At 40.0% G+C, this 16,086-nt stretch overlaps 1 protein-coding gene across 11 annotated transcripts in view; it reads right to left on the minus strand.

Annotated features, from left to right (window-relative positions):
* The window catches only part of Nckap5 (NCK associated protein 5), a 969,537-nt gene that overhangs the window by 121,498 nt on the left and 831,953 nt on the right, over window positions 1-16,086 (minus strand). For all 11 annotated transcript variants that reach the window (XM_046447215.2, XM_046446521.2, XM_058581637.1 and 8 more), the window contains 2 exons: window positions 7,606-7,707; window positions 3,251-3,439 (listed from right to left, as the gene is read on the minus strand). In XM_046447215.2, the coding sequence (XP_046303171.1) occupies window positions 3,251-3,439; window positions 7,606-7,707 (291 nt within the window). The remainder of the gene's footprint in view (window positions 1-3,250; window positions 3,440-7,605; window positions 7,708-16,086) is intronic.

Below are 16,086 nucleotides of genomic sequence, written 5' to 3' on the forward strand. Positions count from 1 at the left end.
TGTCAATTTCTTGCCCTTCATACTTCCTCAAATGTCAGCCTTAGTTTTGGGAACCTGTTTTGGAAATGTCACAGGAAAAAGATTGCATTCCACACATTCACATTTTTCACACCATTGGCTATAAAAAAAATGGAAGGGCAAAAGGAAAGGACTAACATTTACTGAGCACCTGCTGTATACTGACCAGTACTTTGCATCATCGGAACACTACCATAGGGAGACATTATCCTTCTCATTTTACTATGGAAAAAACAGATTCAAAACTGGTCCGTTGCAACTTACAGAGATACGAAGAGCTGGAGCAAGGGTATGGATTCTGTTTTCCCTGGCACTTTCTACAGCACTGTCCATTTTACCTCAGTTCAAAGGTGGCTGGAGGGGATGTGTCCAGCTCTCCAGCCTGTGTTCCTAATCTTGATGCTATTCTACAAAGTCAAACTTGGCTTCTAGTCTCCCTCTGCATTAGACAGTGTCCTAACAGAAATCACAAGTTACTTGTGCACTAATTTCTTGAATAGAACTTGCAGTTTAAATTACAAGCCAGCACCCAGGGAAATGAGTAGGATGTAAAGGGTGATCTGATGACTTTTTACAAAAGGTTACCTAATTAACGGCAAGTAACTTCAACAGCTAAATGTGGTAGTTTCAGAAGAGCACTCAGAACCAGTCTTGGCTATACCAGCTGTTCTCCACCATGCAACTGAGTGTTTAAGTATGTGCTCATGTGCAGAGATAGAAAAAGTGTCAGAAACTTACACTGGGATCTGGGCTTTTAAGTAACCTGTGAACATTTGCTTTTATCCAAGAAATTTCCATGACAATTATTCTTGCTATCCATAACAAACACACATTTATTTGTTTTTAAGTCAAATTACATATTTTCTTTTGAAAAATTCCTTGGTGTCAGAAGTTGCTGGGAATAAATGTTATTTGGTGATGGCATCCCTTTTCCCTGCTCTTCCTCTTTGCCATTTAAAGCTCCTTTGGAAATCAGAAGCAATCCCCTCAGTGAGTCTGAGTATTATAGACCACCCAGGTACAGTCCGCCTCAGCTTAGATTTCTAAGAATTTCTATGATCCTGATAGTCACATTGATAGGAAAGCAGAGAAACCAGACAAAAGTGCCCTGTAAGAGCTTGGATGAAGTAGATGTGTCTACCCCACAGAAGGTACGCGTGGCCTCTGCTGACCCTCCTCCTCTCTGCCCCTGTAGAGTCTGCCCGTGCTGCACTTCACCTTGCCCCAAGGTTGGTGGCTGTAAACCTTCAAATGAGATTGGTCACCTTCTTCCACCATTTTCCACAGGAGGTTGTGGCATTTAACAACTTGAAAAACGTCTAACCCATCTTGAAACTTGGGAGCAAAAATAAAAGCATGCGTTCCCTGTGGCTGAGGGGACTGGGAGGAGCTGGTATTTCCCACAGGTGGATGCCTTCTCTGCTGGGGAAAGTTGCAGGAGAGTTGCCCCCTGGAGCAGTTGTGGATGGCTTCAGGATGCTGCTGCGGAGGTAGGGGTCACAATGCCTATACTTGTTTTCCACTCCTTACCTGGACATCTGGATTATAATTTCATTTATTATTTTAAAAAGGACATTGTTGGTCTTACTAGGAATAAATCCATCCCAACACTGGGCACAACACCATCATGTATTAGGCTGACTCAACAAGGCCATGAGAGCAGAACCATTAAGAGTGAAGGTTCTGGAACCAATTGCCCAGTTCTGCCATGTACTGGCCATGAGATCTTGGGCCAGTTACTTAACTTCTCATCTGTTACTCAGTTTCCTTATCTGTAAAATGGGGAGAACAGGAAAATGTACTTAACAGACTATTGCAAGCATTAAATGATACTTGGGAAGTGCCTAAAAAAATCGAGATAAATGATAATAGTTCTTTAATTAGAGTCAAATTACTCCATGTAGAACATGCTGGTGCATTTCATTCAGGCTTCCTTTCTGTTTGGACATAAAACAGTATTAAAAAAACGCTCTTGAGTTCTTGAGCTCTTACTCATATATTTTATATGTTAAATTCAAATTTATAACATTTAATTTAATTATGCAAGTTGATATAAATGAGCACCTGGCACCAGGTAAAAACCCCCAAAGTTCCTCAAATATAGCATAAATTTAAAATGTCTGGACAGGCCTGGATCCAGCTTGCTGTGTCCCTGAGAACCAGGACAGTGCACTGTGACATGTGACAGGTGCACAGAGATTCCATGACCATGAGTGCACGCCACCCAGTGTCTGTGCAATGTCTTCAGAACTTTCCTTCCCTTCTTCCCAGGGGAGAGATTGCCTTAGAACATCCAGGGCTGCTTTAATTCAAAGAATTCAGTCAAAAAATTTTTAAAAAGAAAGTAAAAGGCTCTGGGAAGGACAGCTAAGTGGTACCAGAATGAAATGAGCAGAGTATGGGGCCATGGGAGTCAGCAACGCTCAAGAGACAAAGAGAGGAAACCTCTCTGGCCATGTTCCTGGTCTCTGAGGAGCCAGGCCCCTGGCAGTCATTATTCAGAACTCTGAATTGCTCCTCAGAGGGAGCGATTCTGATAATGCAGTAGGCTCTCCACTTTGCATTAGATGTCTGAGTCCTAGGGAATAGGCTTTAAATGCAAGCTTGAAATCTTTTTTGGAGTTCTTGTTCAGAAGATGACAAAGCTGCTCCCTCACCAATATTTTCTGGGAGTTATGGAATTTTCCTGGTTTCTAAACCGCTGAAAGCATAAACTAAATTTACCCAAATGGTAGAAAAATGACTTTCAAATATTCTGATTCAAGGTTCCCATTCTCACGTATTCTGCTTTCTTTCCACTCTAGGGAACTGCTAAAACAGCTCTTTCAAAATTCTTGGCTTGCACCAGTGTGCAAAGAAGTTTGGTCAAAGCATGAAGGGATCTTTAGATGTGTGAGCCCACTGTGCAGGTGGATGGCTATCCTTCTAATGGGAAGCATTGTCTAAGCACCTTGGCACATAAATAGGAATGGACCTACTTTCACTGAAGGCAGGGTCCCTGTGGTTCACCACAGTACATTCCCCAGTATGCTGCCTTCCAGTTGATACTGAAATCATATTTGATAAGCCACAGCACTGATTAGTGGAGGTCAGCATAAACCATGAGCAGGTACTCAGCAAATGGTCATTTCCCTCTTAACCCTCCCTCCAACTCTCCGCCTCCGTGACCACATCCTACCAGCAGAGGATCTGGTTCACTCAGATGCTAAAAATGCCTGGAAAGGAGCCTTACCCTTTTCCTGAGGTTCTTGCTATCATGCCATGTGTAGGAGGAGCCACTGGAGTATTCGCTGCAGGTGCTGGAAAGGGACAGTTCACTGCTACTGCAGCTGTTTCGAGGACAGAGGTGACCGGGGATGACAGCCCCCAAGCCAGTGCACTTCAGGGCAGAAGTTCCTGATCTTGCATTCAGTTGGTATTCCTGAAAAGGCAAGAAAGTTCTGAGTAAGTGCCTGCTTAGGGAAGAGTAAGTACCAACTGAACCTCATAGTGAGTAGTCAGAAGCACAGACTTAGGAGCCAAGCAGACTACAGGCACTGTGTTTACTGTGTGGCAACAGGGAAGTTAATTAGTTTTTACAGCCATGTTCTCCTTTTCAAAGGGAATAATGACAGTAGTGCCTACCCTAAAGGATTATTGAAAGGAGTAGATGAGTTACTAGATATGAAGCACATAGCACAGCATCTGGCCTATAATTGCTGCTCAATTATTGCAAGTTCATTATAATCAAAAGTACCATGATGGTGGTTTCTTTTATCCTTTCTTACATGTTAGAAAATAAGATCAACATCAAAATATGACTCAAGGTCATTGTAATGTTTTGAGCAACTAATAAAAAAAGCAAGTTAGACTAGTTTATATGATAAAATTTACATTTTTTGTAACATATGCTTTGGTAAAAATATCTAGTTTATTCAACCCCATTTCAATGTTTAAATGAATTCTACTGTCATGTAAGACTGAAAAAGAATAAGTAAAAAACAAGCATGTAAAAAAAAAATATGACTCAAGGGCTGCTTGTACAGCCGAGAGGTAGAGTGCTTGCCTAGCATGTGTGACACCACAGGCTCCTCTCCCAGCACCACAAAACAAAACCCCCAAATGACAACAATAACATGACTTGAGTGCTACAAATGGAAGGAGACGGAGTAGTGTCCTTGGCTATAGGGTTCAAGAGCCTGAGCACTAGACTGCTAGTCTAGTGTCTGGATCAGGCTACAAAATGTCACCAAATATGTGATCTTGAGAAACACAAAAAATTAACTTCCATGGACCTTAATGTCCTCATTTGTAGCTTTACTAGATTACTCCCAAGGTCCCGTCTGGCTCTGACAATATTCTTTTAAATAAGCTGTCAAATGCCCCCAGTTTATCGGTGCCATCTTTTAATAAGCCATGAACAGGGGACAACAAACTTATGTATTCCAAGTCTACAATGTAAAATATAAGACTTTTTGTATCTAGTTGGCTGTCCAAATGGCAACAATGCACACATCAAACAGATCTGGGTCCTATGCAGAAGGCCCAGGCTGTTGGAATGCTAGTGGTCTGCATAAAGCAAGGGTGACCAATAAACTGTGAACATCCAAGCACATCTTGACAGCCACATTACTGCCCCTTGCATAACAAATGAAGTTCTACAAACCAGACAGGCTAAATTAAATTAGTACCCAGACCACTGAGAATAAAATCTCTCTACTACCATCTAATTCCAGTCTCCTATCTATATAAAGCTTCGTTTCAGGAACTCTTTGATGGGATGCTATCTGTCTTGGTGTCTCTTGCCTCTTACTTATGTGATTCACTGACACTTTCTGGGTGCCTCTGGTACCCCAGTACTTATCACTGCTTTCCAAATGCAATTCCCACTGACGGTGACTAAACACCATGCAGGGAAGAAGGTAATGAGAATGTGAGGGTGCTTGTGGTAATGCTGAGCCCCTGCATAAGTGCATGGGGCATGTTTAATTTGCTCTCGAATCAATATCCATAATACTTAATAATGTTAGATTTTATCTGCTTTGCTATCAATACTTTATTTTTTGCTGCATAACAATTTCTTTAAGTGATCTAAAAATGCCAAGAACTTTTATTACCCTACTCTCCTTCCCCTGAAATGTGACTCTAAACATCAATGAAAGGAGAAATTTGTCTTAAAAATCCAGATTTCAACAATATCTATTGGTTTATATCCTAGTTTATTGCCAGATGTAACTTGGTTAAGGGGAGTTCATATTTGGAACTCAGCTGCCTACGACCAATGGCTATGTCTTGCTGGAGCACCTGGAAGCTAAGCCTCAGCCATCACAGACATCTAGAATGCTCCCTGAGCAAATATTTAGAAACACCCCACCCGACCCCACCTCTACTTGTGTGCTGTCCAATTCCTCCAGCCTGTTCTCTCACATTTTGTGTCTGAGTAATCCGGGAAGAGGTAGTTACCTAGGGCTGCCTCTGCTGGTAACTATGTCTCCTTTGCAGAGAGGGCTTGTGACTGCCTTTCACCAGGTGACCTGGAACTAAGCTCCATTGGCCTTTTAACACCCTGCTTGGCTTTTAGTGACAGTTTACATCCTGCCTTTCCCCAAAGTACTGGGGCTTGTATATGATTTCCTACCTATCCCTCACCACTACACCTATCAAATCATACCTGTTTTTACAACTTAACTCAATTCTCAGGATTCTTAATGCATAGCCCCCCTTGCCGAGTTATAACTCATAGGAGTACCTCCTGCAAAGAGGCTGCATTAATATGACAGGAAACTAGATCTTGGAAGATGGGCTGGAGTGAGAATGAACTCTGGGGTCTCTTGGCCTTAAACTTGAGTGCCCAAATGTGATAGAGGAAGGGCTGTCAATGTTATGTGTGGCAGGTGGGTGAGAGGGATTGGGCAGAGAGGTGTCAAAAGCATTGACTGCATAAGATAATAATGAAGATGGAACTGCTTCTGGCATAGGAACTTGTAGGTGCTGATGCTTTTATAAAGAGACACACATGTGTGTCTTGCCTCTTCAACTAAACGATACGTTCACAATCTGCCTACAGGACCCTGTTTGAAACTTCCTGGCATCCCATCATTATCTGATACCTGGCACACAAGTGATAATATAGTACTGGGCAATAACCAAAGTGGGTGCACTTGGTCTCAGGGATCACTATAGGAGTTTTTGGAAAGACGTACTAGTAGATGGCCTTCTTGCTCATTGTTTCTACCTCTGCCATGTTTTCCTGTGGCTGTGACATAGTGCCACATGTTCAAGGAGAACAGAAAAGGGTAAAAGCAACAGAGATCTTCTGATGGTCCCAATGTTATTAGCAGGTACTATGCTACACACATTTCATGTATTATCTCATGTAATCCTTGCTGTAATTCTCTGAAATAAAAAAGAAATATCATTACCCACATTTTCTAAATGGGAAATCTGGCGTACTCAGATTTTAATATCTTGTAAAGGATTACTTGGCCAACACAGCATTGTGATGCCAGACCCAAGTCCCAGCCATTTTGCTGTAATACTGAGAATGGCCCCTGACAGCAAAACTCTCTGGGATACACAGAACATTAGAATCCCACTGAGCATGGCTGTCAATAGATAATAATTATCACTAAAATTCTTCTTTGTCAGAAAATGCATATTGGTTTCCACTGCAACATTATCTTAATTATGTTTATTTCATTGGCAAAATTCACCCTGTTTTCGCTATTCAAACTGTATTTTTTTCAATGTGCATTTTAGATTACTGCCTTGAATGACTCGTATATTTTTATATCCTTGCTGTGAGAAATGCCATATGAAATCTACAATTTTACTTAAAAAATAGAGAAACTGAAGCCAAGAGTTTCTTGAATAAGAATTGCATACTTTAAAAAATCCCTGATCTTAAGGACATATTATAGATGGGATGCCATTAGGTCTTTATAGAAGTTTAAAATGACTGCATTCCACTGAAATCTAATTTCAATTTAACTTGAGATTATTTACCTTTGATATAGAATATCCTGTATACAACTAACAAAATTATAAAGTAAAATCCAGTGATCCATAATGTTCAAGTAATTTATTTAAGCCTAACATTTTTCATTATGTATTTATACAGCTGTTATATGTTTTTTTTCAAGTTACTCTTTTTATGTCAATGGGATTTAAAAGCCATGCTGGTTAAAGTTTTGCCAAATAAGCACAAAGCGAACCCCAGCTAAAGGAAAAAAAAAAAGCACAGCCCATGAATTTTTAAAAGTTCATACATAATATATCATAAAAGTAGGATGAATAATATGGGACATGGGCTTTAATAAAAAGCTCCTTGACCATTTCTCAGAGACTTTGAGATGTAATCAATACCCCAAAAGGTATCTTGGGGACAAAGCCAAGATTTATGACATTTTTGCCTAGAGTGACACTTTCTGCTTACTATATCAGCTGGGGGACATGATATTGAATTTCAGAGAACACAAGAAAGGAAGGTCTTTTTATCTGCCTGACAATGCTTCAAGGATGCACTTTATGGTTCAGCTGTGACATCATATTTGATGGAAGGAAAATAACAACCTGAACAAGTCCTCTGAAGGCAACTGGGGGACTCACGTGTAGCTCAACATCGGTTCGTGACTGCGTCAGACTTCGGCTCCTTCCCACCTCTGAGAGCAAATCTCCAGATGAAAGATCCAAGATGCGTGAGTGAAGTTTCTAGGAGAAGCCAAGCAGAAACATGGAATAGCCATCATTGAACTGTTTGTTTTAAAATCCTGCCTTGGACAACTAAGTCTCAAAAGAAGTGACATTTCTGGATTAGAGAATACATGCCCTAATTCAAACACGTTTATTCCAGTTTATTAGGTGTTCAATATCTATGCACATATACAGATTGCATTTTGTAAACAATAATCATACATTTTACAGTTTTTCCATCTGCCTTGGGAAATAGTTGAATAAGTTGTAGTTGAAAGATTAGCAGGAAATATGTGACTATCCCCAATATACTTACTGACTAGTGTGAAAATAACTTCTGATATTCATATTAAAAAACTCAATCATCAAGTTAACCTAAAGATGTTGAGTGGTGGTTAAAATATAAGCAAATAATTACGAAAATGACCTTATTTCTGAACAGCACTGATCTTGTGAAATTTTCCCTTGGACACATTTTAACTCAAAGTCATTAGCGTCATCTGTTAGAAACAATTAATGTGAATAGAAAATAATTGCATCAGGGATCTGGGGACTCAGAGGATTTTGTGCATTAATATTTACGTGCTATTCGATTATATACTGAATTCTTTATTTCAGTTTTGCTTGGAAGGCCTGCTAAAACAGGGACATTTTACTATATTAATCTTTATACTAATTACTAAGACTTTTCTGTGGACATTAAATTTGATCAGTTTAATTGTAAATACAATAAAACCCATGATTTATCCTCTAATGTTTCTACTAGACCCGTGACATTTTAAAAGTGGTACTTGTACCCTGGTTTGTCTTGGTTACAACTTTTGTGACTTCAGACACTAAAAATGTCTAATCAAGTAAGTAAAAAAAAAAAAAAGAGGAATAAATCCAAATCTGGCTGCATGTTGCTTTGAAAATTCAATTTTTCTAATGAAGATAAAACCTCAATAGGTAAATAGAAGACTGACTTTGTTTCTGAACAGTTTTTATAATCCTTAGGTTCTCTCTAGATTCTGAGTTTCCTGGGGACAAAGATAGAATTTCTCTCACCATTTAATTCCCAGGACCTGACACAGTATATTATACTCAGTAAGTACCCAATAAATGCTCATCACAGTCTATAAAGGAAAAATGATGTCGTTAGATTATCCCTATCTGTATATAGGTTTTAACCATTGAGAGAGTGCCAGAATAATTATAATGTTTTAAGACCCAAGAATACATTTATCAATATGCAAACAGTAGAAGTAGTTATGGGAAATGACATTCAACAAAAGAAATGATGATTTTGAGTGGTATATCATGTGATTTGGAGGAAAAGTCCTGTATAGATATCTGACTTCTTATTCAGTTCATGACTGTACTTCACTCCTTTTTCTATGATGTCACCCTTTCACTGACTGCATGAATATGTGCGGGTAAAAACCTCCTTTCCTAAATGATGTTACGTGTCACTGGTTTTTATCAAACTTCTCAGTCCCTGCCTTGAAATCAGTAAGGTCTTCGTGGAGATGGAGGAGGTCCTGGAGCAAGAGATCAGGGCACTTGAGTTCCAGCCCTGTTAAAGTACAGGTTTCATGGGTTCTCAGGAATGTAATTGAACCTCTCTGTGTGAGATCCCTCACCTATTACAGAAGGATGGAAATGGCTGCTTAATTCACCATCAAAGAATGGGCACGAAGTCATAGCAAGAAGAGGTGATATATAGGAACCCATGTAGCCTTACTGCAAGTTATTGTCATAATTCAGAGTGCGTGGTAGGTAGTTTCTTAGAGGTTAGGTATAATCATTTGCTGTCATAGTATCCATGCATGTAAGGTAAACAAAAACCAACTCAGGAAAGTAAAATCTTAAAGAAAAATGTCTATGTATATGTGGGTGATAAAACCACTTTTGTGAAACCATGTTACAATCTGAGCTTAATTCTGATCTTGAAAAAAAATAGTAGAATGTTTATGTGGACAATTCAAGTCACTGTCAGAAGGGGAGAGAGAAGGCATGACCCTTTCAGAGGAGACCTCCTGCTGAGAGGGCAAATTCTCCATCTCACATTCAGCCATACTTCATATTCCCTGTTGGAGTCCATCTGGATAAAATCTCTTACCTGAACAGCTTTAAACTTCAAATGTTTAGCCTGAAAATCCAGAAAAGTCCTGGATATGGTTATGTTTTGCTTTAGATGTGAAAGACAGCAAGACCACTCAATAAAGGTGTAAAACTGACATTGAATCATCTGTTACTTGGTCTTAGTAACTGAGTTTGGCCTCAGAAATAGACTCCTAGCCTCCCATATCTCCAAACCAGTGAGAAATACTTTCTTCAAATGCTTCCTTTGAGGGCAACAGTCTTACTCTCCCTTCCTATCTGACTGGTTCCATTGAATCAGGAATGTGCCCCTCTCCCTTCTGAGTTGATGCTTTCATCCATATTTCCATTGCACACTATCCCAGCTCTTGTCTACCAAAAAAACAAAACAAAACAAAACAAAAAAAACCTGACCAGGATTCAAAACTACATTAAAACTCTACCTGGAAGGTTACCTATCCTCACTAATGCAGGGTGGGTTCTCTCCCCTGATGGATTACATTGCTCTCTCCCTCAGGTCCTTTATCTAGTGTACCAATACTGAACTGCTCCTGTTATAGGTTCTGCTTTCCCATGGGTTATCAGCTCCATGAGAAAACAGGCCAAGTCCTATGTTTTCACTTTGTCCCTGAAGCAAAGACTGACACACAGCTGGTCTTTTCTCCTAGCCTCTTTTTTAGTAAAGGATGACCATGGTTAGTTCTAGCCCACGGAGTGTGGGCAAAAGTGATGTCTGCCCTTTCCCCTTGGTCCAGGAACATCCCACATATGTTTCTCTGCACTGTATTCCCTTCCATTGGCTCAATGCAGTGAACTCAGTACAGTAACTGTAGAGGCTACATGTCCAACAGGGAGCAAACCTGGGGAAGAGAATTTGGACTCGTGAATCACCAACTGGATGACAATTACACTAGGACCAGAAATACCTCTTTTGGACTTTATATGAGGAACAAATCAGCCATGATTCATTTGGAGTTTGTTTGTTATCACTAACGCTGACTTGGCTGATATTGCCTTCCTTTGAGATAAGCACTCTGCAGCACACGAGGTAGTTACTCAGTAGGTACTTGCGTTCATACTCACGTACGTCTGTGTGTTAATAAGTGCATCTGTGCACACACCTATTTACACATGTATATGGCTGTTAGGGGACCAAGGTGACTTCCTACACTGAGGATTCCAAGCTTACTTTCTGTCACTAGATTCAGGAGCAAGGGTGGGACATTTCTCGAAGGCTTAGACTGTATCACAAGTCATAGTGAGGACCTACCTTCCACACCAGGCTAAAATACCAAATTTAGTTTTGAAGACATAACAATGTCAGGGCAGCTGGTACCCAGACCACAGGTTGGATTAGTGATATATGGGGATTAACTTGCCCTCAGTTGGTTAGCCCTATGTTCTCTTGTATAGTCCTCTATCAATGAGACCAGGAAGAGAAATGTCCCCCACGAGAGACTATGCCAAGGATGAACCATCCTTTATCAGATGGGATAGAGGTAGAGTGACCCCTGTGGCTCTCCAGTTAATGAAGACAGCAGAGACTGGAGACTAAGGTATGCTCAAGCCTTTTAGAACTGGTCAGAGGATGAGAATTTTCCATTGTTTCTCTCTGTGCCTCACATGGAGCAGTTTCTCAGGGGTCAGTGAAGGCTGGTTGCCTTTGATAGAGTCCTGCCTCTAGGTTTTGACTCAGTTCTGTAATGATTTCTTAACTTTAGGACAGTAATTGCGAAGGCCAGGAAGACATTGAGACCTTATTTAGTGGTACAAGGCAAAGTTAGAAAACAGAACTTCTGCTAAGAATTTTGCAGAACGTGGGACACTATTCAGAAATTACAAATAAAATAGAGTAATGAACAGTTTCTGTGTTTGCTAATGTGCTTCCTAAAGTTTGGAAAGGAAGGTGTGAATTTGTCCTTATGAGGATTTCAGAGGCTATTAGCTCAGCTTTAGGAATCAAGAGGAGAGGACAAAAAGGATTGTTTAACCATGGCTCCCTTCATTCAGATTTCTTGAGAGAATTAATCTAACGACATAATCATGCATGCAATTATTCTTCCCTCTAACTACTAAAGGCCAAATATCTGCACAAAAGGGAAGTTGTGAGAATAGATATGGCATGTCTCTGACTAGCACACTTTACCAACATGAGCACCTTAGGTTTACCAGTGGAGGGGGGATGGGAATTAAAATTTAATTTGATCTCTTTCAATCACCTCGATTGACTGAACCTTGCTCAATACAATAAATAGTCCAAATTTTACCCCAGTCCTTTTATTCATTACAACTGCATTTTATTCTTTGTGGAACAACTCAGTTGAAGTGGATGGCATCTATTCACATGGATCTTGAACTTCTGCTTTACTCCCAAGATAAGAAGGTCTCTTATTGCCATAGGACCTAGCACTAAACATTCTTTACCTCCCATTCCCTGAATTCTATTCTTAACATGTTCCTCCCACAGGAAGGTAGTTTTCTACTCTGAAGTTTCAACGTAAAAAATTTAGAGGAATAGAGAAATTGCCTGGAATCTTGCTACCTGCCACTGTTATTCAGCACCTGACCCAAGAGAAGGAACACCAGCAACCATCCTTGGTCACTCCCTGTGGGGCGAATACATTGTACCTGTTCCTGTCCACCATCTTGCTGAGCTCTGCTGCTCTCTACCATCTTGGATGGCTGCATTTTTGGAATTGGACTTCTTTAGGGATCAACCTCCTTCATAAGTGGTAGCCTGGATTCTGGGTTGATATACTGGATAAAGAACCAACTGCTTTTTTTCCAACTTTACATTAGCTTATCTCTAATTCAGAGATCTCATCCCACCTCAGGGCTTCCAGAAAGGTTTCTAGGGTGCCATTCCTGCTCCTCCACCTCAGTCTTAGGCTGGCCCTCAGCCCAGTGCTTCATTATTTTTTTTCATTCTATCACAAGAGAAGCAAACCTGAAATTGGTTCTTAAGAAATCCTCTCAGCATATTTTGATATTGCTACCTTCTTATGACTTCCTTTCTGGATGTCTTCTTTCCAGGGGTAGAAAATAACTGTGGCAGATTTGGTGTATGCTTAAGAGAAGTGCTTTAAATATAGCTCTAAGTCAGACACAATCAGGTGAGAAAACAGTTATTCCACAGTCATATTCAGAACCGTCTTCAAGTTTCCTTCTACTGGGTAGATAGGGCAATTTTCATAGGTATGTATAAGAATGGCTAAAAGCTCAAGGAAATTTCATGAAATAGCTCAGTCTGATGAATATGATTTCTCTGAGGAAGATTTACTCACCAAACAATCTTAAAAATAATTTTAAAAGTTTTGCCTTACTTATATATACTAAATTTAAATTTTCGCCATACTCAGAAATGTGATTTTTTTTTCCTCAGCCCTTCCAAACCCCATCAAGAGAGGTTGTGGTAAATTCCTGGGTTCACAGTTGTGGTAAATTCCTGGGTTCACATTTCATAGGTTTCATTCTAATCCATTAAGAATTTATTATAAAATTGAATATTACATAACTGCATATTATATAACTGAGTATTGTATGGTCATTTCTTAGATTCACAAAAATTTGAGCCCAGGACAAAATCTTTTTGGATAAAAGCTGATGTTTAATTAATCATGCCATTATTTCCATTTTGAGATACAAAGATAAAATACAATAGCCTCATCCAGCCATCCTGCTGACAGGACATGAACAGTGAGCCTTTCCAATGTTCTAGAAGACCTTCAAAAACTAGATGCAGGGTTGAGGATATTGCTCAGAGGTAGAGTGCTTGCCTAAGAGCACAAGGCCCTGGGCTTGATCTCCAGCACCACAAAAACAAACAAACAAACAAAAAACCTATATGCATCATGATTTGATCTTACTCCGGAGTCTGAACTTTTTATAACAAATTTTTAAAGCTGTCCAAAAAAGTTCTTGCTGCAATTATTATTCTCCCTGGCAACCTTTCAACATGCCTTGCATATCAATCTTCAGGTGCCCCAGTGCATTCTGTTTCACTCTGGATGGTGCCTTAGCAAATGACATGGGTCTACAAACTCTTTTTCTACTTCTCTGGAATTCAAGGTTATAAAATGCTTTTGAAAACAATTATTCCACAGCAGTATTCAGAACCTTCTTCAAGGGTCCCTGCTGCCATGACAACCTGATTATCCAGTGGCTGCCTAAGGGAGTGGCATTTCATTTGGTGAGTAGGAAATTTATGTGGGGTCTCTATGGCTTAGGCTGATGACTGGAGTATCTCCTACTGCCCTATCTGCCATGGTTCAATTAACAGTGCCCTGAGGACCTGCAGGGTGAGGACCACTGGGAAGATGGATGAGGGTGGAAGCAGCAGACCTTTCCTCAGAAGCCTCCATTCTAATCAGTACAACAGGAAGCACTTATGAAGCATCTACTGTGTACAGGATCCTGACTATGAATGATGAGAGACTGGAGGATGCCCATCAGCAGAGCTTATGAGATCAATGAACCCAAATGCACAACTGAGGAAAAGACACAGAATTCTTACAGGAGAGCAGGCAAAATAAATCATGGTAGAGTAATGTGATATAAGGGTAGGGATGGGGTTGATATGTACTTACGGTACACTAAAATACAAGTAAGATAATATTTTGTGCACTGCTTTTACTGACAAGCCCCCAAATCTCTTGATCTGAAGACTTTACACAATATGAAAAAGAATCAGAAATATTTCAGAGACAGTATAACCACAAAGTGACGGGATAGTGAGATGCCAGATGTAGGTTGGTTCCAAGGCAAGCCAGTGGAATGTGTGGGCAGGTGGAGAGCCACTTCCTAAGGGCGATTCAGGCCTGCTTGAGGACTGCTGAGGACTGCTGCAGCTTCCCTATTGTCTTTTTCTATGAATCTGATCTGAGGGAGGAAGTGATTCAGCAAAGCCCCAGCCTATTCTGGGATCTAAGAGATACAGAAGTGCCTTGAAATTTCCATTTTTATCCCTAATTGCTTTAACAGGTATTTTAATAAGTGCTTTCCAATTGCCCCTGCTGTTTTGTAAAATCATCTATGCTGGTTTTTACATTTTTAATCCAGTTTTAGTTTTAAAAAGTCCTGACTTTCAGAAGCTGTTGGCCTTTTATATGTGGGGGAACAAATTTTCCTTCACTAACTGAACTAAAGAGATTAGAGGGGAATAACAACAAATGACATTTTACTTAATTTTTTTCAGACTCACTGATGGTCACTGGTTTCTAATGTACCCTTTATTAGGAAGAAATGATTAGCTCTGGCTCTGCAGGATGTGTTGGGGGGAGACACTGCATGAAGCCCCTCTCCTAAGTACATCTTGTGAGTCTTCACACTGCCACAGAAGAAGCTGCTCTTAGGGATGAAGAACCCAAGATGACAGAAGCTAAGGAAGAGATCCAAAGTCACAGGCTATATACATTCCAGGAAGTGGTACAGCTAGGATTTTCTCCTCCCTTCTAGGTCCACGCTTTCTACCACATCCTCCTGGTTGTCCAGCCTATCTGTTCCCTGGAGCCTTTACAAGGCTCATCCTGGAGAAGATGCCTTTAGCCTTAAGAGCTGAGCCCTCCTTTTCAGAGCACTCCTATTAGCAGAATTCTGCTGCCTTGGTGGTTTGCCTGCCTTGATTCCTCTTTAGAGGCAGATAATTGAGAAAGAAATAATCGTAATAACCCAACAATAATAGCTGTGAACACTTATTGAGCTCTGATTCCCACAAAGAATGTGTTTGACATATATTATCCTTTGAAATCCTCAAGCTGCACAGTTTAGGACCATTATTATCATTCCCACCTTACAGATAAAGAAGTTGAGATAGAGTGCTCAGAAATCTCCCCTAAGGTTACATAAGTAGTATTTAAACCTCAGTCTGACCACGGATTTTATACCCTTATTTCTATCCAATTAAATCTGGTTAATGATGGTCTGTCATGGACAATTTCATAAAATAATAATATAAATTTATTAGACAACAAACAATTGCATGGAATTTAACAGAATATAAATACTGCCCCATGCAATCTATCCTCCCTTGCTAGACAGAAACATAATTCACTCACTAATTAAAAAATACTTTCCTTATTAGTATTTCATTATCATCACCACTGGTATCATGATTGGCATTCTTTATGTTGTTTCCTTCGTGGATCTCTGCATCTTTTCCAGGGAAACACAATTCTTTGTGTAAATCTGGGCACAACTGAAAACTAAAGCCCAGACCAACAGCGGCAAATACTTGTACACAGTGCTGATCACATGCCACATGCTGTGATAGGGGTTTACATCATTTCTTCCTTATTCAATCCTTACCATCATCTCACA

This window comes from Marmota monax, unplaced genomic scaffold (genome assembly GCF_021218885.2).
Source record: "Marmota monax isolate L192 unplaced genomic scaffold, Marmota_monax_Labrador192_F-V1.1 WCK01_AAM20220418_F8-fsc00154, whole genome shotgun sequence".
NCBI classification, from domain to species: domain Eukaryota; kingdom Metazoa; phylum Chordata; class Mammalia; order Rodentia; family Sciuridae; genus Marmota; species Marmota monax.